We start from the raw sequence: 27,456 nt of genomic DNA on the forward strand, positions 1-27,456 counted from the left end.
AAGGGTGGGGTGAAAAAGTACTAATTTTGGATTTGAGCATTCTCTCGCAGATATTTCTTGTGGAGGTTTGAAAAAACATCACACAAAAAATTTCAGCGATTTTTGACAACAGGAACCTACCCACTTTTTGAGTTGAAATTTCATAATATTTCAAAATATCCCTAAAATTTAACAGTTTTTTTGCATTATTTAAAGTTGATATAATATTGTAATATTTCTTTTATACCTAAAACTATTAGTTTACTTATGTGTTTTTCCCAATATGGGGCCAATAGATGCAAATTAAAGTAGGGAAATGAATCATAAAAAGTGTAAAAATCTTGGATTTTTTCTAAAAATTTACCAAAGTCAAAAGTTACACCATCTAGTTTTGTATAGGCCAATAATTCCCGCATTTAATAGTTTCCTCGTCGAATAGGGCCTCGTCGAAAAAGTGCCGCGTCGAATAGCCGTTTACCCTTTTGTGATTGTCTGACAATTTGATACAGACGGTCTTCTTCTTTCGTTTGAAACTAGATCAAATTTCAGGACAGGTGGTGGAAAGCCAGGTGAGTGTAGCTTCGTCCAGCGTTGCTATACCATGCGTTCCATTTGGTGCCTTGTAGATGGGACATTCGAGAACGACATGGTCAGCAGTTTGTTCCTCCGCTCCGCATTCGCTGGCCGATGAGGGAGCCAGACCCCACTTGTGCATGTTGGAGTGGAAGCGACCGACTCCGGTTCGGATCCTTTTGAGCTTGACTCGGGTCGGCCGAGGCAGGTCCATACCAGGGGGGCGCGCCACCGGGTGGGGTATAAAACCATGTAGTTTGATGTCGGTGGCGCACCACGCTGCTTTCCAAGTATCTTCCATGAAGTGTGCTGCGCTGATGGCATGATCGCTGAATAGATGTAGTAATTCAACAGGAGCTGGCACAAAGGGGTGTCTTGACTTTAGTTGCCGGGGAAATTCCTGAGGTGGGATGTTGAGTTTTGCATGGAGCAAGTGGTTAGGATCTCCCGCCCGGCGAGCCAGGTGTATTATGGCTCCCTTTCGGCGGAGCTCAGCAGGTTGGATGCCTGCAAGGATTGGTAAGTACTCTGTTGGAGTTGGGCGCAGGCATTCAGTCTTCAGTCACAGTTCGCAATGCGTTGTTGATTAGGCTGTCGATGAGGCGGGTGTGGGCACTGCGGCACCAGGCAGGGGCGCAGTATTCAGCAGTGGAGTGAACCAGAGCCAGGGTTGCAGTGCGTAAGGTGTCAGCACCTGCACCCCAAGTTGTGCCTGCCAGACGTCTCAGCAGGGCGACGCGAGATGTCAGCTTTTTGCGTAGTGACTGTAAATGGTGACGGTATGTGAGTGACCTGTCAAGTGTAACCCCAAGGTATGTTGGTTCTGGGCAGGGCGGCAGAATTTTGCCGTTAACGGTCACTTTCAGGTCACGTTTTGCCTCCTTGTTGTTGACATGGAAAACTGCCGTCACAGTTTTACTTTCGCTGAGCTTCAGTTTCTATTGATGAAGGTATCCAGATATGGTCGTCATGTCTTGGCTCAACGTCGTTTGTAATGATTGCCAGTCTTTCGCAGTGTACAAGATGGCCAAGTCATCAGCATATGCATATTTGTCAAATGTTGTTGATGGTAGGTCGTGCGTATAGACGTTGAAAAGGAGGGGAGCCAAGACTGATCCCTGTGGGACACCGTTTTTGAGTCGCCGCAGTCTACTTGGTTTTCCGCTTCCGGTGGCAAGGGTAAAACTCCTGTTGTGGATGAGTTCCATGATCATTTTGACCATGTGCCTGTCAGGGAGTAGGCGGAGTAGCTTGTAGACTAGGCCACGGTGCCAAACAGTGTCATAGGCTGCTGTTAGGTGGATAAAACAGCCCCCGCTTTCTTTTTTGCCGAGAAGCTCTTCTCAATATCTTAAGTTAGTAGTGTGACTTGGTCTACAGTTGACTTCCGGTGTCGGAAACCAACTTGTTCTTTGGAAAACAGTGGGTCAATTATTGGTTCGACACGGGCGTAGATCAGTCTCTCAAGGATCTTGAAAGGGATGCAGAGCAAGGAAATAAGGCGATTTGCATCGTCTAGTGGTTTGTTTGGCTTAATGGCTTAGGGATTGCGACGACCAGAGATCTTCTCCATACTTTAGGAATCTTGAGGCGGCACAGGCAGGACGACAGGAAATTGTATAACCAAGACTTTAGAACATAACCAGCGTGCATGATAAGCTCTGGACATATCCTACCTGGACCAGAGGCCTTACCTGGTTTTAGGTGCTTGAGGGCAGCATTGAATTCGCTCCGTGAGAAGGAGCTAGAAATGCTCTCCTAGTCTGGTGTGTTGATCTCCCAAAGCTTTGTCACTTCTTTGGTAACAAACCGATCGGAGATATGGTTACACGGCTTATATATCCCATTTTTTATTACCTGCGATGCGATCTTATTAGCAGGAATGGGACATTGTCGGGGTGATTGTCTTGATCGTCCGTAAGGTTATTGAGTGTGTTCTACGCTGTACGGCTTGAGTGCGAGAGATTGGATGGTCTCTGTCCAGCGTTCTTTTTTTGCATCGAGTCATTCCAGAAGAGCCTTGGCGGCTGAGGGTGTTGTTTGACCATCTGAAGAGCTAACAAAAGATTGGTAGAGGCGCTCGCACTCTGCATCCCTAACACGGAGTGTAGTTACTTCTACGACCGCAGCACACTCTGAAAATGTGATAATGGCAATGCTTGCGGATGACACCAAAAAAGTTCGAGAAAATGCAGTCATGGCAATATTGAAAATTCGCAATGGGGCAAATATTGGTGATAGATCCGTTCGGAAGTTTGTTGTTCCAACGATAAATTATGAGGCCAACCATTATTCGACATCACCGTATATTTATGTTATGAACCTATCTTCACAACCACAATTACATCTGATTACATCATCTCATATCGTGAAAGCAAAATAGAAGTGAAAAGCTATCCAAACCACTCCCAATCAGTAGAAAGAATTGTGAAAATGGTGACTGATGCATCGTACAAAGTGTGTGGGTTTGATAGAAGACATGGATTCATCCGTGCTGGTATAGCTTCCAGGAAACTGATTCCTGCTGCAGATACAAAGGCGCACTACAGCCAAGCACATTTGTAGATACTGTTAACACTAAAATCAAGTGCTAGTATATTTGTGTTACAATTGAATTAGTGACTGTTGAATCCAATTGATTTTGCATGACTGTCATTTTATATTCCCAAAACTGATTTTAAAATGCAATGGTATTCGATTTTTGAAAAAAATTGCATGTTTTTGCAAAAAAAATTAAAGCAATCAAATCTTAAAACCTAAACAAAACTTGTATTAGAAGCTAGTCCAAGTCATTATTAGTGCAATGTAAAATAGTATATTGAACATAGCCAAAAAAAGTGTCTTTAAAGTTCTATTTTCATAAGCATATGTTTTGCATATTTTTCGAAAAAGGCAGAATTTTCAACCCAAAAAGTGGGTAGGTTCCCAAGGTCAAAATTTCCTCAAATTCGGTTTCTGGTCGTTTTATGTTGTTCCACAAGAAATATCAACGAGACAAAGCAAAATTTTTGGTTCACCCCACCCTGTACACAAAACAATGCACATTAGGGTGGTCCTTAAAAATTTTTTTTTTGAAAATTGAACGGGCTACCCCTGATTATTTTTACATATGATGAAAAAACACCTACAAAAAAATTTCATCCAAATCGGAAAAAATTTAGAACGTGCTACCGCACATTAAAAATCTGGAAAATTCAAGAAATTTTGCAATTTTCATGATTTTTTTAGAAAATATTCTAATGCTGCTAATGGATAATAAATGCTCAAACACAACTTGATATGACAGATGAAAGGTCTTAAACACTATTTAAACCTATTTTGAGATCACTGGGTAATGATATAAGCTTGCTGGCGGACTTTGAAAATCGTGGAAAATTCAAGGAATTTGGCGATTTTTAAAAATTTTTAGAAGTTTTTTTAATGGCACAAGCTAACAGCAATAGGCTCAAATGCAAATTTATGTGATATAAATTTTATTATTTCTCCAGGAAAAAGTGTAGGCTACTTTAAGCATTAGCATTGTATTGAATTCTTCAAATTTATGACTTCAAAGACAGTTGGTCGTTATCAAGATGAGAAATGGCTCGTAGGCAACTACAAACGTTGTCTCACTGGAGCGAAGCTGCCATCAAAAAGAGCAGTTCTGCAAGTTTATTTCTACTTGCATTGTGTTGAAAAAAAAAGAAGGTTAGAGAGAGTTCCTCTGCACTATCTGACATGGTATTAGATTTCTGGAAAAGAGCGAAAATTCCTTGCAAATTGAAAAAAAAATTGATTGTTACTATTGAAAAACTTGTCAACAACTGGCAGAAACTGAAGAAAAATAAAGAAAACAAAGCAAAACGTTCAAATACTGCAAAAAACAAGGAAACTAAATTTTCTGAAGACTGAGACAGATTGTTTGATATAGCACATCCAAATGCCTTGGAACTAATGCAAATTCAAGAAGACTGTGAGTTTTTAATTACTCAAAGAGAGAAAGGGCGAAGAGATACCATGGCTGAAAAAGATATGACTTTAGCCCGTAAAGAAGATCGAGTAAGCGCAGAGACGCAGAATCAAATAGGACATTTAGAGAATCAGAGACGAGCGGGTGATGCTTATCAGTGAGTATCATCACGGCTTCTAGTGAATATGTACCTGAAAATGATACAACTTTTACTCCTAATTCACTGAAATTGGATCATCTGTCCTCACCAAAACAAAAGAGAAGACGAATGTCTCCTGTAACCCCGACAATGGCTGCTACTTTAGATTGCACAAAAGTGAGTGATCTCTCTGCTACATATTTCCTTGCTGAAACAGCAAAGTGCCTTGGATATGAAATAGACAACTTCACTATCAACAAGTCTTCAATACGGCAAGACAGAATACAATGAAGGGAGAGTATGAAAAGTTTTCTCCTCATGTGCCATTGACAATCCATTGGGATGGAAAACTTCTGTGCAATATCACAGGTAAAAACACTGTGGACAGACTGCCAATTGTTGTAACGGGATTAAATACTGAACAAATGCTGGCAGTCTGTCCACAGTGTCTTTTACCTGTGATATTGCACAGAAGTTTTCCATCCCAATGGATTGTCAATGGCACATGAGGAGAAAACTTTTTTTTGATGCTACTTGCCATACTCTCCCTTCATTGTATTCTGTCTCGCCGTATTGAAGACTTGTTGATGGTGAAGTTGTCTATTTCATATCCAAGGCTCTTTGCTGTTTCAGCAAAGACATATGTAGCAGAGCGGTCACTCACTTTTGTGCGATCTAAAGTAGCAACCATTGTCGGGGTTACAAAAGACATTCGTGCTCTTTTTTGTTTAGGTGAGGACAGATGATCCAATTTCAGTGAATTAGGAGTAAAAGTTGTATCATTTTCAGGTACATATTCACTAGAAGCCGTGATGATACTCACTGATAAGCCTCACCCGCTCGTCTCTGATTCTCTAAATGTCCTATTTGATTCTGCGTCTCTGCGCTTACTCGATCTTCTTTACGGGCTAAAGTCATATCTTTTTCAGCCATGGAACCTCTTCGCCCTTTCTCTCTTTGAGTAATTAAAAACTCACAGTCTTCTTGAATTTACATTAGTTCCAAGGCATTTGGATGTGCTATATCAAACAATCTGTCTAAGTCTTCAGAAAATTTAGTTTCCTTGTTTTTTGCAGTATTTGAACGTTTTGCTTTGTTTTCTTTATTTTTCTTCAGTTTCTGCCAGTTGTTGACAAGTTTTTCAATAGTAACAATCAATTTTTTTTTCAATTTGCAAGGAATTTTCGCTCTTTTCCAGAAATCTAATACCATGTCAGATAGTGCAGAGGAATTCTCTCTAACCTTCTTTTTTTCCACACAATGCAAGTAGAAATAAACTAGCAGAACTTCTTTTTTTGATAGCAGCTTCACTCCAGTGAGACAACGTTTGTAGTTGCCTACGAGCCATTTCTCATCTTGATAACGACCAACTGTCTTTGAAGTCATAAATTTGAAGAATTCAATACAATGCTAATGCTTAAAGTAGCCTACACCTTTTCCTGGAGAAATAATAAAATTTATATCACATAAATTTGCATTTGAGCCTATTGCTGTTAGCTTGTGCCATTAAAAAAACTTCTAAAAATTTTTAAAAATCGCCAAATTCCTTGAATTTTCCACGATTTTCAAAGTCCGCCAGCAAGCTCATATCATTACCCAGTGATCCCAAAATAGGTTTAAATAGTGTTTAAGACCTTTCATCTGTCATATAAAGTTGTGTTTGAGCATTTATTATCCATTAGCGGCATTAAAATATTTTCTAAAAAAATCATGAAAATTGCAAAATTTCTTGAATTTTCCAGCTTTTCAATGTGCGGTAGCACGTTCTAAATTTTTTCCGATTCGGATGAAATTTTTTTGTAGGTGTTTTTTCATCATATGTAACAATAATCAGGGGTAGCCCATTCAATTTTCAAAAAAAAAATTTTTAAGGACCACCCTAATGTACATCAATATCATTAGAAAATTATTCTCAAAATATTATATTATTTGAGAATGGTTTATACGAGATGGTTCGTAATATTAAGTTCAAACCCATTTACGATTCATTAGAAAATTAGATATTTTAACTACAAACTGTAACTACGATCAAGTGATGACATAATTCAAATATTTGCAGTCTTGCGTGAACTACCACTTGTAAGCTTGCGAACTGTTCGAGCCATCTTCGCGGGTTCCTTGCGCCTGAGAGCGTCCTAACGTTTTAGTTCATTTTTGGCGAAACAATTAAACGAAGTTTTGACAATCAATTCAAAGTTATAGTGGCCTATGAGACAAGTTTCATCAGCCTGCAAGCCGAATGACGTCTCTGCTGCATTCTTAACAGCTCGTTAAAACCATCTTGTGAATCGTCTTTTGTGTTGTGAGAAAAATGACTTCTGGAAAGCAAACGTTCATATCGGAAATCATAGTAAGACAATCATAAAACTTTTTCAATGGCTTTTTAATTTGATCTTTAGCCTATTTGTTGAACAAAAGCGATATCACGACCGTATAAGAATTAATAAATGTTTGACATGTTCCATAACTCTATTTACTATCATTTTCTATTTCTAGAACCTTTGCTTAAAACGGATCCCTCTGACAACGAGCTGTGGTTTGTCAAGGAGAGATTTCAGAAGCCAAAACTTCAAAAATATGACAGGCACAGACAAACATGTCAGAAGCAAATGTTGCTTGTGAAACAATCCAAGGTGAGTTTAAAACAACTCCAGCATACAATTTCGATCAGTGTTGTGTTGTCATGTGTTGTATGACTTTTGTACATGTATTGTCCGTTTCTATAGCATTTTCAAAACATTCGAACTCCGCAAATGAAGTGATCCATTCATTCAAATAGGCAACGCAAGATTCGTACAAAAAAATCCCTCTGATATGGTCATCAAGACCAACACTGCCTTTGCTTACCACAGAAATAAATGTAACTTACAATATCCACAAGCAAGGCTTTCAACTGCAAAGCTAAAAACTGCAAAGTCCTTTTCTTAAACAAGGATGCTTCAGTCTCAGCACACAGACTTTTTCACCTTCTTTAGCTTTTGCCAAAAAGTCACATAAAAATAAAATCTTGTTGAAAATATATATAGCCTAACCATACAAAATTAAAACTGCAAGAAGAGGACATTTGAGCATGTTCAAGTGTCTTCGGAGGACAAATCGTTGTTCTTGAGAAAAGAGGACAAATCCTCCTAAACGAGAACATATGGAAAACCTATTTAATGTCATTAACTTGTAGGCTACTGCTCCAATGTTTTTGAATATGTAGTATAATAGCGTTGCATCTTAGAAAGTGCTGAATTCACGTTCAGTAAAAAAACGTACAAAAGAAATTTAAATTATCAAAAGACTGTTTGCTTATAAAAATTTTGATCCCGCTTTGTGGTTTTGAGCAGTTGCGAAATAAACTAACCGAAAGCATTGAAATAGAGTAAAAGGAATTGTCAGTTTTAACTTCTACGGGTTTAGACAAAGTCTATGGTTCAAGAAAATCACCTTTTTACCAAAATTGTATCTACAGGTTTAATCGCATAAAATCTCGCTATGAATTATATCGCCCCAATAGGTTTCGCGCTATCGGGTCTCGGCTTTTGGGAAGTGCTCTGTTGACCGGACACTCTTGTAGCCTACGCTATGTTACCATTTAACTGTCGTTTTTCTGAAGTTAAAACTTGTGATCAACTTAAATCAACCGAATATTTGCAAAACTATAGGAAATGATAAAGCTTTGGTAGAGATTCAAAGAAAATGAAGGGGTGTACCAGCAAACATCTATAGGATTGGCCCATGATACAAGAGAAGGATCCCCAGAGGATACAAACTGATATGAATGAATCAACAAGTGAATAAAAAAATAACAGTTAACCTCTCAAGTACATGTAGCTCCACACAGAGTGAAATTTACATGCCTTTTGACTCTTTTTTATTTCTTTAAAAGTATTATTGACTCAAAAAGAATGTCTAAAAAGACATTACGAAAAGTAACTACGGACAAAGGCCAGTGTTTCGATCTTCAGATCTCTTCAGCGTAGTAAAGTGAAAGTAGAAAGTTGTCTTGAAGCGTTGGTTGAGGTGATGATTTGAAACTTGAGTGATTGTTGTGAGACAATGAGACTGGATTTAAGTTTTAAATTTGGACCTCAGCAAAACGTAGTTTTACAGCCTATTAAAAGGTGTGATTTTTTTTAAGAGAATTTGTGCTAAGAAATGGCAGGAATTTGTTAAAAATAAAAACTAGAAAAAAAGACAAGAATTTGCAACTGAGCTAGGACAAAACAATCATCTGAGATGGATCTAAAATACAAGAAATTAGATTCTAGCGGCACATATAAGTATAAAAATTCAAAGAAAATGAAGGGGTGTACCAGCAAACATCTATAGGATTGGCCCATGATACAAGAGAAGGATCCCCAGAGGATACAAACTGTCTCATTGTCTCACAACAATCACTCAAGTTTCAAATCATCACCTCAACCAACGCTTCAAGACAACTTTCTACTTTCACTTTACTACGCTGAAGAGATCTGAAGATCGAAACACTGGCCTTTGTCCGTAGTTACTTTTCGTAATGTCTTTTTAGACATTCTTTTTGAGTCAATAATACTTTTAAAGAAATAAAAAAGAGTCAAAAGGCATGTAAATTTCACTTTGTGTGGAGCTACATGTACTTGAGAGGTTAACTGTTATTTTTTTATTCACTTTGGTAGAGAGTTTGCTTTTTTGAACCATAGACAAGCAAAACAAGGCAGGTCTGATTTTCAGACTAAGATCATGGAAGCCTTAAAGGGGTATTAAAGGAAAAACCTGACTTGGCGATTTTCCACGTTCTTTGTGTTTAACCGGCTACCATAAAACGATTTTCAATAAAATTTTGCCCCATTGCGGTCTGACCACCATTGTGCGCGTGCTTTTGTTAGAGCTTTCAAAACGAGATTGGCCTGAGCAACGAAGCGTGCGACTGTAAAGAACGTCATAAAGTCTACGTCATAAAGTCTAGCGATCAACCGATCACGCAATAATTGTTACTGCGGGCGATTTGACTGTAGGCTATGTATGTATTTACATCAAAACAGCACATTTTAACATCAAAACAGCAGACAGTTTGCTCAAAACATCAGATTGGTAACGTGGCTTTTGTTATTGCTGGACTTTATGACGTATTCTTGAGCTGTGTTTGCACGTTTTGGTCATTTTGAAAAAAATGAAAATAAATGAAACACTGGACTTTGGGCCTTGCCAGCGCCATTGAAAACAAATTTTTTTGGGTAATTGTTTTTGAAATGTATTCTTGAATGTTCAGTTTACTCATTTTAATGCTTAATTCCGGTTTGAAATTTTCCTTTAGTATGCCTTTAACAACCAAACGTAACAATCCATCTCTCAACCAGCAGTTATTCGCCTATGGCTCATTGTTCCTTTTGTGTGTGTTCTAATTGTTTCTCAAATGCCTGTAGTTTACACCTCATGTGATCTGTTTTCCCACTGTATAATTTACTCATACCATTCTTGTATCATTTGTTCAGTTTGTGCTTTTCAGTCCGGAGTGTCGTTACAGTTATAGTGCAAAGTCAAATTTATCTTACAATTTTTTGATTTATGTAGGTTAAAGCCTATTGTGGATATAATTCCTGATGGGGACACACGTGCGTGTCGAAAACGTTTGAGTTATTAGGCTATGTTATATATTTTGTTTTGCATGCAATACATTATGTTAAACCCGCTAAGTTTTGCTTTGTTTTGCTTGACTATAGGAGATGAAACGAAATTTAGAAGACAACCTGTACGTGATCGACATGATCAAAGCATGAACATCAGAATTGTCACTGCTCAACCAAGGAAGCATACTGCACCAACTGTTATAAAAACTGTTCAATGACTATTTACAGGTCTTGAAAAAGTGCTCCATGTGCATGTGCGACAATTGTTTTTGTAAATAACAACGGCACATTAAAATCGACGAGACGATCAAGGTTAGCGACCTACGCAGACAATTAATATTAGATCGTGTAGTGTTAGGGTAGACTCTTTTAAATAATTACTGTGGTTTGGTTTGCAGTTTGGCTAAAGCAGAAATAAAAGTTGGTGTATTGTGAGTTGTGACATGCACATTTTTGTATGCCATGACCTATATTATAATAATAAAATCAGTAATTTATGTAAATTTTTTCGATGTTGTTGCTTTTTCGTATGACGTTATAAGTCCAAGCAGTTTTCATTTAGTCAATCCATGAAGACGTTGATGCATTGGTGGCTGTAAGGTATCCTCCTTGAAGCTTGGTTACTAGGCGCCGCAATCCAATATGAGATGGTCTGTGGACTGATATTTGGCATTGCACGTCGTTGAAGGGCCATTGATGAAGCGCCTCTAGTAGGCTATGAATTCAATATTAGGCAGCATGATCATCACAAGTTTTTGAATAAAATTTGTATCTGACTTTGTGCTACAACGGTACTTCAATGCCGTTTTTCAGACACAGATGTTGAATCCCTTTGGGAAATTTGATAAATTGCCGCTTTTCGAAAATAATTTCAAAATAAATCTAATTTTCATTACAATTTTTTAACGATTCATTATAGCTTTATTGCGTTGGCTGTGTCACGTTGTTATATGCAATCATACGTTTTCCATCATCGTAAAACTAGTAAAGGCTGAACAGAGATAGATTAATTAATAATCTTTACGTGGTAGTAACATTTTGATGGTAATTCATTCGATGTGTTCCTACGTATTTCTATAGTAGCCTAGTTGCGGCCTTTAAAAGTCGCCAGTGTGCATAAACATAACAACTTGCATATTTTTTCTCGATTTTGTTTAGGGAAGGAGTTTGAGACACGTGACCAAATGCCTTAGCCCTAAAAACTTTAACATAGTGATTTTTGAACTCACTCTATTAAGTGTAAAACATTTTCCTGAAGCAACAATTATTTTTTTGCTGCCCGGGCATCTAAAGTCAACACCAACACTGGTACGCATGCCACAGCCTGTGTAGCACTGGAACAGCTTACTCTTCACTTAAACTATTATTTTTATGTGCTGTTGGTGTGTTTTTATAAAAGACTCTTCTCTAAGCCTAAGGAAGGCGCAGTCAGTGTTGGGCGCGATAACTCACTTTTCAGTTAAGCGATAACGATAATCGATAAACGAAAAATGCCTAAAGCGATAACGATAAACGATAAATCAAAAAAAAGTTAAGCGATACCGATAAACGATAAATTATCGCCGATAATGTCCGACAACGATAAAAAATTTTTTTTCTTGATTAGCGCTGCCCCATCCCATGCAGCACGAACTGTTTTTATCAACATGACAAAAAATCGAACATAATACTGTAAAGGGACAAAACTTTTTGAAAGTTATGCATAAATAGAATCGCAATAGCGGCAGTGGGTATCGAATCTTCAACCTCTTGATCCAAAATCAAACCACTGAGGTAACCGCCGTGCTTATAATTATATCTTCAGATACCAGTTGGATGCTTTTATCAATTGAGTTACACTGCCGCTTACGTGCAGTAGGCAAAATAATTAAATCAAATAAAAATACCATAAAAAATTTCAAATTTAAGAAAAATGTGAACACTATAATATAAACGACGACCTTTTAGAGTACATGTTAATTGTATGAGTACATGCGTAAAAGTGAGACAAGTCCAATTTGAAATTCTTCTGTTGCATTTTTCCAATTTGAAATTCAATGTTGCATATCGCGCGATTTCGGGTATTGAACCCTCTTCAGTACAACTTTTATCAACAGCATAGCACAGTAAAATTTACAGCAGTTCACTTAAAAAAAAATGACTAAAAATGTTATGTGGTTGCCAAGAAACAAATTAGTCTGCGAAATTAGTCTACGAGCAGTAATAATGAAAATTTTTATGCAAATTATGAAGGTAATTAGGTCATAGGCTACATTATAAAAGTAAAGTGAGAAACTTAAGTGGCAACAATAAAAAGTACGAGAATATTAAGCATTCGGCGAAGTATTTAAATGTAAACAACAAACAAACAACAACAAAAATTCCAAACTTTGTATTTTGCTTTCTGCAGGGCTGTTTACAGCAAAGTCAGCAACAATTGAAAAAATTCCCAAAAACGCAAAATGCTTGAAAATTTATCAGTAATCTTAAGCGTTATTGGTAGTAAAAATGTGCATACTGTGAAATCCATCAAGCTTGTCAAATTAGTCGTGTTTGTTTAAGAACAATAACATAATTATCGTAATTTACTGATAATTTCAGATAATTTTTTTTGTTTTCTTTGTGAACACCATCATTAAAGCAATGGCAGAACGCTGAGTTGTTGAGATAAGAATTACAATGTAGGCACTGTATTAGTGGGAATAAAAATATTTGATTGAGGTAGGCTATGTCGCATAGGTAGGCTACAGTAAATGAGAAAGGTTATACTGTGTTTAGCATAATTTTACCACGCAACTCGATCCGGCTATTGTCATGCAAAAACTACTGCAAGATGCAAAAAATGTGATGTTGGTCTGCTGAAATGCTTCAAGCAATATCATATTCCGCAATGACTTGTTTCAGTGATGTTGTGTTACTTTGCTAATTTTCATCTTCATATTTTTTGAACTTTCATTTCAATAAAATCCTCGATGACAATAATGACATGACAAAACATGAACATTGAACAAGACATTTCCATTTATCACTTTGAGCAATAAGTAAAATGTAATAACGCTTAAGCATTACGCACAAGAAACTTGTAAAATTTGATAACGGATTTGCCTAGCGTCTTAGGATAGGACGGTTTTTTCTCAAAAAGTAACTTACAAACACAATTAAGAAAAAAAATAATTGTGATATGTTGTTTAGGTCATAATTATGCAATAACTTATTTAAATTTTCCGAAAATTTTTTTAAGTAGGCCTACTTTCACTTTCGGCACAAATGGGTTAACTTTTTAAGTTAAATGGCACTTATGCATTCGGTTATTATTTTTGGATTAAAGTTATATCGCCAAGCTAGAAAAAAATTGATCTTACAGTCTATAACCGATATTGTGTTGTTATTGTGTGTGAATTTTGTCTTTTAATCTGAGTTTATGACGTAACCGCACGTCTCAAGGCAAGCAATTTTAGTTAATCTACTCATCTAAAGATTTAATGCGCTTAAAACAGTAAGTTTCATGTTTTGACAAGAGAGATTTTATTTTTTTACGACAATTACTAAAAACTAACACTTCCAACGAAAAAAGAAAACACAAGAATAAAATAGTTGATCGTGAGGTGGCGCGAAAGACCATGTTTCCGATGTAAAAGCGGCTTCGTATTGCGACACTTTCATAAACCACTTGCCAATTTCTTTCGCTTCGCTTTAAAGGAAGTTGTGCTGCCTGTGCGCTTACATTTTAATTGTAAAATTCACTCACGATTGCCCATTGCAGCAAAACAACAAGAGACTTGTTGCATGCATTTCATTGCATTGCAATTTGCAACTCTAAAAATCATTGTGTTGTCAGGGCCGTCGCTGCAGGGGGGCGTGCCCCCTCCCCTGATAACGACCTGTGCACACACACTTCAGGCACTGAAGAAGAACTGGTTTTAATTTTAGTTTCATTAACTAGGTGGCTAGTAAAAATATTACTTTTCACGATCTTTCCACTTGTGTGTTGATCCGAAATAGAATTTATCGGCGATTAATTATCGGCGATAATCAAATATTGCCTTTGGCGATAACAATAAACGATAACTGAAAAATAATTGAGCGATAACGATAAGCGATAAAAATTTATCGCCGATAATTATCGCCGATGAATTATCGCCGATAATGCCGATTACTGGGCGCAGTCTACATGTTGCCTTTCTTAAAAGGAAACAGAGTATGCTAATTACGCTTTTTTTCTCGCCAACTTTGAATATTATTATATCGCCTATTCTAAACATTAGCCTTGTGTTTGCAAAAAGCCTGCTAATAAATAAAAGTAGGGTTTCACCACGCATTCTCTAATTTTATGAGCAGTCAGCGCTATTTTCGCTATGTATAAACCTGAATATAAGTTATAGGCTATACAGGTTTTGCTAGCCTAATGTGCAAGCCTAGGTTGTAACTGGAGTCCGATGGGTCAGTAGTTCTTATTACATTAGGCTACCCTTAACTAGCTTACTGTAATCACTTTGATCTTAATTATCTCTTCGATATTGAGTGAATTAGCCTACTTACAAAAAGCACTTATTATAATGTAATGAAATAATTCAAAGTAAAAAATTAATAATAAATGATTAGAAATAAGTCATGCGCATCATGTAGGCCTAGATGGCCACACGTTTTCCACCTTGATTAATTTATCTCAAATAATAACTTGGCGTTTAAATGTTACCGTACAATAAAGGCTAACCATGGCCACCCTGAAATCCGGCCTGATTTGTCACATTTTGATTACGGCTACTGCTAGTGCTTGACTGATATTTTTTGACATGTTTTTACTTTTTGCGGTCTCCTAATGACATAAAACTTTTTTGTTGCCTTGGGGAAGCAGCAGCAAATGAAAAAAAAGTAAGTTGAAAAACGCTAAATCAGATTGTTATTGAAAAATTAACAGTCTGACTAAAATCTTCGAAATCAAATTTTCTTTGTTTTTTAACATGTGAGGATGTTAAAACCTATTGTGTCATCTGGAGAAAAGAGAAAAGAAAGCGTAAAAATCTAATTTTTGGAAAAATTTATTTAAACGTTCGCCCAAAGTTAGAAAAACCGGGAAATTTCTGCAAAATGTAACAAATCAGGCCGTATCTTTAGGTGGCCATGGGCTAACCAACGCCACCAGCGTATTGTATATTTGTTTGCAAATAAAATAAAGTGATATTCAGAGCCGAACTGTCAATTAGCATGGAAAACAAAAAATAGGCGGTTTGCAGATTTACACCAATCCAACTCAACGCAACTAATTGTTAATGGGAGGAGGTTTGTTTGGCAATTTTTTTCAAATCCAACTTTATAATAAGTGATTTCATACAGCGCTGTATTCATTGCAGAATGCCCCTGCCAGCAAGCCCATATGGGCCCCACGTGGGGACCCATATGGGCTGATGTACTGGCCCCATGTGAGCTGCCCATATGGGGCCCATACACATTGTGTCCGCGGGCATCACATTGCCCCATATAGGCTGCCCATATTCATTTATGGGTTTCATGTGGGTTGCTCACACTCAACCCACAAATATAATATGGGCTGCCCATATGTAACCCATAAATCTAATACAGGCTGCCCATATGTATATCAGGTATATATACAACTGCAGACAGATGCCAAAGTGCTCAAACTGCAAGCAGTGAACTTTGCGCAATGCATAGCAAGGTGCCCCCAGTAAAGTGCTCAATCGGCGTAAGTCAAGTGTTCAACTGTTTTATTCGCATCAACAACGCACGGGTACAAATGATTGACACGGCGAGAGAGCACAAACAAACATAGCCAGGTCGAAGACTTTGGTAAACCGGCCTGCCACACCCCGCGGCGGCGGGGAGCGGCGTGATTTAGGGGTGACGATGCACCCGGAGGGGTAAGTCCACCAGCTTAGGTCGCGGGGGCCAGGCTGGGGAGTCGAGGTACCTGTGGAGGGAGAGTGTGGATCGAAAACGTTACATGACCCGTCCGCAAATTTAGAATGTCGGAGCGGGCCAAGGAGACAGGCTCTTTCTGCATAGCCCAGAGAGATGGCCTGCGACGGGCCGGGCGACCCGTCGCGTGTGGACGCTGGAACCGGCAGTAATTGACCGCCGGGCGGTGCCCACGTCTCCTTCACGCGACCTCGGCGCAGGTACTTGACTCCTATACCCGGTCTGCCAGTAGGCAGAGCGGATAAAATTGGGGTCTACCACGAGGAAGAAAGTCAACTATTTAAGAGTAATTTGGCTCTCGCGGCAGACAAAATTCAAATAAAAATGTGGAGCAGAGGCTCGATTAATCAATAGAAACAAAAATATAGGTGGGAATGTAATACATACTCACTGGAGAAGAGTAGGCTTTGATTCGGCGAGCACGGATGTGCACTGGCCAGACGTTGAGGCAGGTTCGCCCAGCTGGGTCGGGGAGGCTAGCGATCGAAACCAGAGGCACTGATAGGCTACATTTCCAGGAAAAAGTAGAAAATTGGGGTGGAAATTTTGAGGCTGCATCGAGTTGATCAGGGGATCGTGTTGATCAATGTGTTGAAAGCAGAGCGAGGTTGATCCGAGCGGGCAAGAACAGCGTTACAAGGCGAAGGCAACGTAAGATAATTCGAAACAATTGATTGATTAATACATAGAGATCTAGTGATGATTGAAGTTACTAAATTGCTATTAAACCAGTCTCGATTCACTATGTGCATGAGACATTTTATTCCTTTCCTTTGTTCATTTTTGAATGCTTGGGTTTGATGAGACTGGAGCATTATAAAAAAGATGACAATGGTTTATAGACATAAGGTGATAAATTTTAAGACAATTGATATAAGGTTACGACGTCTAAACGGTTTGCTGTCTTGCGCGCTCGGATACTTACTGTAACGTTTCTGTTATTGGGGAATAAGTTTCTGATCGCTGAAGTCGTCGTTTCTATGACGTAGCCCCTCCACAAGTGAGCCCGGCGTTCCAAGCTTTTCAGACGCGGAAGAATCCTTCGATTGAGAGGGAAGCCACTTTTCTAGCCACCTCTGCTACCCCACGAGAAGGAACGCCCAAGGCCGTCAGAGCTCGAGAGCTCGTCGGGGCATAGCTCCCGAGGGAGCTTACAACGAACGGAAGTGACAGGACGTCCCTGCAAGAGCGCTTCCGACCGGGCACGACACATGGCAGGTAACGGCGGCCATGGCTTGGTTACACTTTTGATGATGAACTGATTTATTTTGATCAACGACGCACGAGTACAAAATAATTGACACGGCGAGAAGAACACAATAAACATAGCCAGGTCAGAGACTTTAAAGAACCGGCCTGCCACGCCCCGTGGAGGCGGGAGCGGCGTGATTATGGGGTAGCGAAGGGTTCGGTAGGATGCGTTAATATCGGCAGAGGCGGGTTGAGGAAGTTAATCTTGAATGCTAAAAGAGTGGTAGCCTAAACAAAAATTTAATCAACAGAAAAACAACAGATACAATCTAGACTTCTTGAGACTCATGTTTCCCTAATGCACTGTTCCACTTTGCCCCAAATACAGCTGTCCCTCTTTGCCCCAAAGTATAGCCTTTAGACAATATAACATCTCTGCTGAAACCTGTAAAGTTTTAGGTAAAAGTTGCCTTTGTTACCAACAAATATTGTCTCAATGTCTAAGATAAAAACAAAGCTATACCAACAAATTCGCGTAGGCTATGGCTTATGCTAACGAATGTGGTAGTTACCTTTCCATCTCTTTCTTATTACAAACCATGCCAAAACACATTTTATTTCTCACGACACGAGTTGTGCTCTGCCAGTCGCCATTTTTCCACAGTAAATGCAGTTTATAGTTGTCTAACTGCGGTGCTTCGGGTTAAAGGGAGCCAAAGAGTAGCCTACAAAGCGTGAGAAATCGCGATGTCCGCGTTCGCTTTGCCTCGTCTTCCCCTAATACATTGTCAGAAATAGGTAGGAATATTACACTTGATGGAATAACAATCGAAAGAGTTGATCAATATATTTATCTTGGACAAAAATTACAACTAACTCCAGCAAAGAAAGTGAAATAACAAGAAGAATATCACTTTAATCGGCAAGCATTCGGTAGATCAAGTTCAATATTTGTCAAAATTGCCCTTTTCAAATAACAAGTCTACGACCAAATGCATTCTTCTAAATGTTACATATGGTGCCGAAACTTGGAACCTTGCAAAAAAGTTAACTCTTAAACTATAATCAGGAGTCTCTGACTAACTTTAATCGACAAGCCTTCGGTAGATCAAGTTCATTTGTCAAAATTGCCCTTTTCAAAAAACAAGTCTACGACCAAATGCATTCTTCTAAATCTTACATATGGTGCCAAAACTTGGAACCTTGCAAAAAAGTTAACTCTTAAACTACAATCAGGAGTCTCTGACTAACATCAATGCAAGGAGCACATGAATGACTTATGATGAGTTTAACATAGCGAGACAAAAAAACTGCTGAATGGATTCGAAATCAAACAAAATTACAAGATATTGAGACAACTATTAAAAAAGTAAAGTAGGCTAGTCATGGACAGGTCAATCATACAGCAAGACATCAGGACAATAGATGATGGACTAACAAATTAACAACTTGGTCACCCTGTAAAAACAAACGCAAACGAGAGAGATGGAGATGTAGGTTTTTTTTTGGTTTTGATTAGTCTTTTGGTTAATAGCATTTTTGTCTGATACAATTAAATAAATAAAATAAATAAATGAGCGATACCTTTTGAAGGCTTTTGCTTATGAGCTTTACAGAGAGACAAAAATTGACAAAGAATATGGAACAACAAACTGGTAGGCTACATAAAACACACAGGCGATTGAATTGGCAAGAAAAGGAAAGGTCTTCGCTCAGCAGTGGCCTCTTCCACATGTTCAATCAATCAATCAATCAATGTTTTATTTGTCAGTAACAGGAACATAGGTAGATGTTTGAAATATGCAATTAATGTACACAATGCAAAGTTACACAAGTTCCCATACCGACTGGGAGACAACGAAACGACCATACGGTCTACAAGTCAATTGCCACCCTACGGAAATGACGATTTTGCCATTTAAACTAAGCTTACAAGAGAGAGAGAGAAGAGAGAGAAACCTTTTCTTTTGTCTGTTGCGACAATTGCGACAATACGAATAAAATAGCTATCTAAATACTACAACAGACAGGAAGCAGCGAAAGACTATATCAGTCATCGAGTCAGCTGCTTCCCAGTTCTTAATGTGACAAATATCAAGCATCGGCAAATTACGTTGAAACAAGATAGGCTGATGTTGAGTAATATTAATGAAAGAAAAAAAAAATCATGTGCTGCTGCGATCCTCAAGTGAAGTCCTGTGGTTTTTTATTCAAATATAAACTTTATTCCGGGTGATTAAAAATAGGAAAAACTTTTAAAATCAATAAACTCTTGTAGCAAGGGCGTTTAAACTTCAGTGCAACAGAGAAAAGTTCAAGCCAATAAATAGTAAAAGACTATACGAGTAAAAACATTTTTAGTAACATTATTACAATACAAAAATAATCAAAATTTAAAAAAAGGTATAGGCCTATTGTTCTGTCATAAAAGAAATGGCTGAGTGACTCTCAGTGTGACCTGTTAGGCTGCATGAAACTAGCGAACAATCCTGAAACTAGTAAATGAGAAATATTTGAGTGTAACCGAACAACACAAGAGGTCAATAATGTTTTCTTCAGACGAAATTTAACAAATCAAATCCAGGCGACGTATCATTACAAAGTTTGAGCCCAAAATAACAATTTATGACAATTTTTGTCACTTTTCCACTGACATAAAGCAACAAAATTTAAAATCAATTAAAAAAAATCAAACACTTCGCATTCAAATAAAAACAAGAAAAAAAAGCACTTTTGTCGATTTAGGCTATGTGCGATTGATCCAAACTTGTCTGGCAGCCCTGCTTAAAAACTGACTAGGCTTGATTGCTGGCCAACGTTCGATTTTTATGTCAAAAACTAAGTAATTTATCATTAAAAACTCTTGCGCTGGTTTAATTAAATTGATTTATACTGATACAACACACACTAATACAGAAAAGTTTAAAAAACAACTAAATTTAAAACAAAAAATTTTAGGACAAACTTTGAACGGATTTGATAATGGGCAGCAAACAAGATGTTACACAATAGAATGTAAAACAATTAATCCACATGGCTTACTAATCATTGTTTGATCAATTTTCTACCGTACTGTACTTCAATTGCTTCACTGGATAATAATTTATTTTCCTCATCCCTATTCTTTCAGAGCTGAGGCTGGCGAGTCAATTGCTTGTTTGCTACATGCGGCAACCGCAGACTTGGATTCTTGACATGGGTTTCTTTGAATTGTTCTGTCTTTGCGAAATCTTTATCAATTTCGAATATTTTTGGACTGAAATGACCACAATTAAATTCCTTTCTTAATTTGTCTAAAATTACCTATTCTCCAGGCCTAAGTTTTTCTTTAATCCAATTTATATATTTAGACCTGGAGAGCAAAATCTTTGCTGCTTACTTTGTAAAAGCGCGGGAAAAAAAGTTGACTTTGAAAGAGCAAGAATTTGCTTTTTACCAATTCTATGCCAAATTTGCTCCTGATTTCCTCATTTTTAATCGTTTCCTCCTGATTTTCTCATTTTTTTTATTTTCTCACAAACTTCTACTTTCATCAATTTTAAAGTCAGATTTTCTCAAATGAAGAAATTTCCTGGCAAGCCCAAGCCCCTTTCCGCCTCCATTCCATGCTGCTCTACTCTATGAATACTGTCACTGCAAGGTTGTCAGATTGTTAATTTTTTCCCTAAATTGGATTCCTTTAGAGTTTAGACTTCGGCTATCGTTTTATTTTTCGGTTTATCGGGTGGTAGTTTTTTAGGCTCTTTCGAATAAGCTGTCTTTTAAGTATTGATGTTGCATTTTAATCCATAACAAGCTTTCAAATAATCTGCTTTGTTAGCCTTGGTTAATTTTGATTTAAATCGCGATATTGCAACAACTTCAGAAAACATGTGTTTCTCGGCAGTCGAGTGTCGCAAGAATTTAGCGACAGACACGTGTTTCGCCAATGAGGCTGGACTCATCCGTATCGCACCACTAATTCATGCGACACTCAACCGCTGCTTTTGTCAGTCAATTGAATCCTTACCTTTGGGGAAAGCAAACAACTACACTAATTAGCGAAAACACAATGCTCGCTGTTCTATAGTGAGTAGTCAGGTAGTGTTGACGCCAGGAAGATCGCTCCTTCTCGACTCAACTTCAAAAAAATTAAAAAAAAAACAATAATTTAATTTGCTGAAGCCGAGCAGCAGACTACAAATAAACCAAAAAATGGGAACGAAACCTTGCTTTACAAGCGTTTTGGTCATTTTTAGTGTACATAAATTACCTATATGCTTTGAATGCCTTTTGCACCATGTGCGAAAAAATTTTGGATTGTTTTTGCAATTTTTGGCTGGAAAAATTTGTAGGCTCTGGCAACTTTGGCAGGCATTGCACGTGTGTCGACTCGAAACTCGAAAGCGCTGATCAGTGGTGCCACTGCCATTCCTAGTGTTTTTCCACTAGATCTAGTGTTTTTGGATTGCATCTAGTGTTTTTTTATAATTTAGCGCTATGTTGGTGTGCATAAGTTTGGACAGTGTTCAAAGTAGCCTTACCTATTTTTTGTTTGGCTGCATCAATGTGTTTGTAGTGCGTTTCAAAGTGGACAGTGAGTTTTTTGTCAGGTTACACCCAATGATGACCAAATTTGATTTGATCTAGTCTCAAACGAAAGAAGAAGAAAATGACCAAATTTGAGATATTTAGAATAAATACTTTAAAAAATACACACACATGACTGTGAAAAGTGTTGAAAGTAGACTAAAGTAGGTAGCATAGCCTACGGTACATTATGGTAGGCTTACATTTCACCGGCGTACATTTGATGAGTGTGGAGTTCTAAGACTACACTACCTCAGAAATTGTGAGTAATATTGTGGTTTTGACAATATACAGCTACCGCAAAATGACTTGAGACCTCGATCATTTTCACACGTTTTTAATTGCAATAAGTATTAAACCATTGTGTATTGCATAAAAGGCAATTGTTTCACTCAAATCAATTATGATGTATAATACGTACACAATGGGCTATTAGCAAGACAATGTTACTGTAGAATTGCTTTGGGCATTTTATTAGAATAAAGTAGTGATGAGAATTCAGAGGAAGTTCAGCACCGCCTCCAAAAGGACTTGGATCTTCCGAGCCGTAAAGCTGTCAAAAAGCCTCTTATCAATGAGCGGATGAAAAAACAACGGCTAGCATTTGCCAAGAAATATGCCCATTGGACCACTGAGCAATGGAGAAAAGTAATGTTCTCTGATGAGAACAACTTCCAGGTCTTTAAGATGGGGTCTACTACGGTTCGGCGTCCAAGGTCATCTGATCGTTTTGATCCTCGATATACGGTTCCGACTGTTAACACCCACAGTCAGTCATGGTGTGGGGAAGTTTTTCTGGAGAGAAGGGAAGGGGAGGCCTGCACTTTCTTCCAAAAAACACAAAAATGAACGCTGATCTCTATATGCAAGTTTTGGAGGAGCATATGCTCAATTTCTTCCACATTCATGGCTCCGAGGTGTTCATGCATGATAGTGCACCCTGCCACAAATCTAAAAAAGTAACAACTTCCTTGAACACCAACAATAAATGTTCTTGAATGGCCTGGCAACAGCCCGGATTTAAATCCCATCGAAAATTGCTGGCACAAAATGAAGAGAACAATGGCCGAAAAAAAAAACTCCTAACCTGGATACTCTTAAAGAAGAGCTGAAAAAAGTGTGGTGTCTGGAAATGACACCGGATTATTCTAGAAATTTAAGCGACTCTATGCCCAAACGCTTGCAAATGGTTATCAAAAACAAGGGCAATGCGACAAAATATTAACAAAAGTGACTATTTTTAATAAAAGCGTTATTACAAATAAACCTGTGTTTTTCTTTAAAAATAAGGTAGGTCTCAAGTCATTTTGCGGTAGCTGTATTTGCAAAGGCCAAATTTTTGTTCGCCCTCCAAAATGTTTTACTCTTCTACGCAGCCCTCGAAATTAGCTTCCATCTACGACGGCAAAAACATTGCCGTCGCCAAATCAACAAACCTTGGAGTGTGGTGGCAATTGCCCTATGCTATCAAACGAAATTTTATGCGCTTCTTCATCGTGTGTCACACGGCGGTAGCTCAGAGCATCACGCACGCTATTTTATGCGCTGACAATGCTCTTGTGAACTGTAAAAAGTTTGTAACTTTATAAATACTGGCTTAATTGTTACGCAAAAGTTATTCTTTCATCGAATGCTTATTGTTTACCGGTGTCGTTGCGAATATAAAAAGTAGTACAAAATTGTATAAATGGTTCTTCAGCAGTAAAGAAAAGTAATGCTTCCGATCATATGGCATCGCGCGTTCATGAACGGCAGTTTTGCGTCTTCAAGTATTCCAATGACGACACGACAACCTCATCCTTCGATGATTCCGATTCTGACCAGTTCTTTATCCAACAGACTTAGTGTTGCTCGCAGTATCCTAATTGTGCCGAAATTATGTTAGTGTACTGTATATGTAAATCGAGGCAATCTTCTCGCAGGGAGCTATTGATTTGTTTTCGATACCTGATTGAGTAATTAACGTTATTTTATGATAATTTAACGTTGCTAGATGTCGATTTAATGTAAAACAAACGTAAATTTCTTATTGAACATTGTTGTTACGCGATTAAACTCGCCGGGAAAATTAAATCGATTTGTGCTGATTCGAACGTTGAATCAACCCAAAATTAACTTACTTTCCCCCCCAATGTGTTATCACGTGAATCACCGTAACAGCGTGCGTATCGCGTTGATCGCTTTATCGCTACTTTTGGTATTATTACATCACAACAAATCAAACAGTGCGGTCATGATAGACTATTCGATTATTTTTTTTTCTTCTTGTTTTACATGTTTTGGTACAATTTTTTTGTAATAAAAGTTCACAGCAATTGCCGATACAATTTCAACTTTTGTCGTTTGGCTTCGTCAACGTTTTTGCGAAGTAAAAATATGCTAATTTCGAAGACTGTGTGAGTGTTCACAGCAAGTAAAATAGTCCGAGGTGAGGTCTTGGTGCGATGTTTCTGCTGATTATACTTCCGCTGCAAGTAAATCAAACAGGAAGAAATTTTGAACAATTTTGTCCGAATCAAGTGCTCATTTTGCGACGGTATTTTTATTGCCGTGGCAGAATGGCCATTATGACGTTTGCGGCGGCATTTACCATGGCAATTGCCGTGGGTCCCACGAATTACCCATAAGCCCCATAAGTACCCATAAGCACCATAAGTCGCGTCGAATTACCCATAAGTCGCGTCGAATTACCCATAAGCCCCATAAGTCGCGTCAAATTACCCATAAGCCCCATAAGTCGCGTCGAATTACCCATAAGCACCATAAGTCGCGTCGAATTACCCATAAGCCCCATAAGTCGCATCGAATTACCCATAAGCCCCATAAGTTGCGTCGAATTACCCATAAGCACCATAAGTCGCGTCGAATTAGCTACCCATAAGCACCGTAAGTCGCGTCGAATTACCCATAAGCCCCATAAGTCGCGTCGAATTACCCATAGGCACCATAAGTAGCATTGAATTGCCTAGAAGTAACGTCAAATTACCCATAAGCCTGTAGAGTGTAGTCTATAGCCGTCTAGAAGCCTAGTAGTCGGCTGCATAGCCGAGTGGTGAGGAGCACTGGCCGGGCGTTCCAAAATATAGTTCGACACCGCTCAAGAGCAGGACACTTGAAGGCATGCTTAAAGGTGGACACGAAGATTGTCTTCGTTGCCTTCCCGTCCGCTTATGTGTAATCTGCAGGTTGCTGCAGCAGATGGAGTGTTTTGTCCGATAAAACACTTTAACATTGGACAATTTTCCCTATGAACCAGGTGACTGCAGCATAGCAATCGTTCTCGCACTCAGCTAGAGACCTAATTCTTGCTTTGAACTTGATAATTAAAGAAAAAAAGAATAATGGCAAGGGTGGGAATCAAACCCATGTCACCAAATTCAATAGCCCTTTGGCTAAACCACTCCGCCACGCAAGCGCTCGTGAAATCTTCGCTTAATTTGATTTATATGGGTAATGTTTCGAGAACGCTCACAATATTATCAGTTTAGTTTGTTTTTATTTCTGACCATCACAACAAAAAAACAATATACGATAAACTTTGCAGAGGTCTATAAAAGGTAGAAGCGACAAAACGCGGACGTTATAACGTGCATGATACCAAAGCAGGACAATCAGTTTAAATGACACGATCGCAAGTCGCAACAGCGACTTGCAGATTACATATACGCTGACATGAAGGCGTAAGTAATTCCACGATGCTTATGGGTAATTCGACGCGAGTCAAATTACCCATAAGCCCCATAAATCGCGTCGAATTACACATAAAACCCATAAGTCGCGTCGAATTACCCATAAGCCCCATAAGTCGCGTCAAATTACCCATAAGCTCCATAAGTCGCGTCGAATTACCAAAATGCCCCATAAGTCGCGTCGAATTACCCATAAGCAACGTGGAATTACTTACGCCTCATGTCAGCGTATATGTAATTTGCAAGTTGCTGTTGCGACTTGCGACCGTGTCATGTTAAACTGATTGTCCTGCTTTGGTATCATGCACGTTACAGGGGTCGATCTTAACTTTTTTTTTCACTAGCCCACCGGACTAGTTGCTCCCCGTTTTCACTAGCCCGCACGATTTTTCACTAGTCCGACCAGTTTACTGACTTTTCACTTGTCTGATGACGTATTAACAATAGCGATAACTACCCAGCTAACACTCAGCGTTAGACACTTTGTAGTTACGTTGAATCAGCATTTGATCATCAGGATTTGCTTCTAGTTTGCATACTTCATTCATTTAATCGTATAATTGTGCCTGTTAGCGAAAAGAGAATGTCTCTTCTTTGCTTCGCATAATTGTCTTCAATGTTCAAAGGCGAAATGAAGCAGTGAGACATACGCATGCGATCAAAACAAAGACAAGTGTCTGTAATCCCAGGCCGCCATAAGCTAATAAACATCGCACTACAAAAAAAAACAATTTTCGCACAGCTGGGCTTCATTAAAACAGAAGAGCACACAAAAGGAATAATCACACTTCCCAATAAAGAAGTTTAAATGCTTTTGATGTCATCCGTAGGTGACTGGCTTTACAAGGAATGGACACGGACAAATTATTTCGGCTTGAGAAGGAAGTGTTGGAAAGCATGTCCAAAAGTTTAAACCAGAAAACTTTGGAGAATTTTTTTTTAAATTGCTGAAAAAAAAACAGCCTACTGTTGTGAAATGCAGTGCATAATTTCATTTGTACAGTTTCGTTCAGTTGAAGAACATTGCCAATTAATTATTTTACCAGACAGCGCAAAAAACTTGAAAAAAAAACTTTGCGATTTCAAAACAAACAATGAGTGTGAGCTGTGTTTTCTACCATCCCACTATTTTCGTAGGCCACGTTCCATACTCAAAACTTCACAGCTGGCACGGAGCTAAAAATAGCACGCTTGAATCAAAAACATCAACGTCAAAGTTGGCGTTGTGACATCACAGATATCGGTGAGATGAAAAGAAGTCCGATTGCCACAGTTTGCAGAAAAATGCTTTCATCTTAAATGCTCTCCCAGTCAGCAAAGCTGGTCTTTTTAACATTGTTTCAACGTCTGCAGATGATAAATCAATGTAAAAAGGACCAGTTTTGCTGGTTGGAAAATACAGCATAGTGTTATGTAACACAGAATTAGTAAACTCTTTAAAGTTTAACCAGAATTGTAAACAGCTGTAGGAAGTATCAGTTGTAATGTGGCGACCGCCGACCTGGAGGCTGGCGTGCTCAATGCGAGAAAAAACTAGTCACGTGCTCAGTTGACCTACTTTGCAGCCTTGTTCGTGCAATTTTGCCTCTGGCAAGCAAATTTTTGCAGTATTTCAGAGTGAGAGTGACCTCAGTGACGTCGCCAATTGCCATTTTGTAAATCAAAACTTTTCACCAGCAAATATTTTCACTAGCCAATCGGACTAGTACTGCAACATTTCTACTAGTCCGCGCAAATTTTCACTAGCCATTGGCTAGCGGACTACTGCTAAGATCGAACCCTGACGTTATAACGTCCGCGTTTTGTCGCTTCTACCTTTTATAGACCTCTGCAAAGTTTATCGTATGTATATATTGTTTT

The 27,456-nt window shown here is 38.4% G+C and overlaps 1 protein-coding gene across 1 annotated transcript in view; it reads left to right on the forward strand.

Moving 5' to 3' along the window:
• LOC145777906 (uncharacterized) overlaps nt 1-13,091 on the forward strand; it is a 29,666-nt gene extending 16,575 nt beyond the window's left edge. Inside the window, exons 7-8 of the mRNA XM_082589265.1 lie at nt 7,137-7,273; nt 10,328-13,091. Of these exons, the coding sequence (XP_082445391.1) occupies nt 7,137-7,273; nt 10,328-10,384 (194 nt within the window). The 3' untranslated portion in view covers nt 10,385-13,091. The remainder of the gene's footprint in view (nt 1-7,136; nt 7,274-10,327) is intronic.
• Nucleotides 13,092-27,456: the final 14,365 nt, after the last annotated feature.

The sequence above is a fragment of the Aplidium turbinatum genome, chromosome 1 (genome assembly GCF_918807975.1).
Source record: "Aplidium turbinatum chromosome 1, kaAplTurb1.1, whole genome shotgun sequence".
Classification (NCBI taxonomy): Eukaryota; Metazoa; Chordata; class Ascidiacea; order Aplousobranchia; family Polyclinidae; genus Aplidium; species Aplidium turbinatum.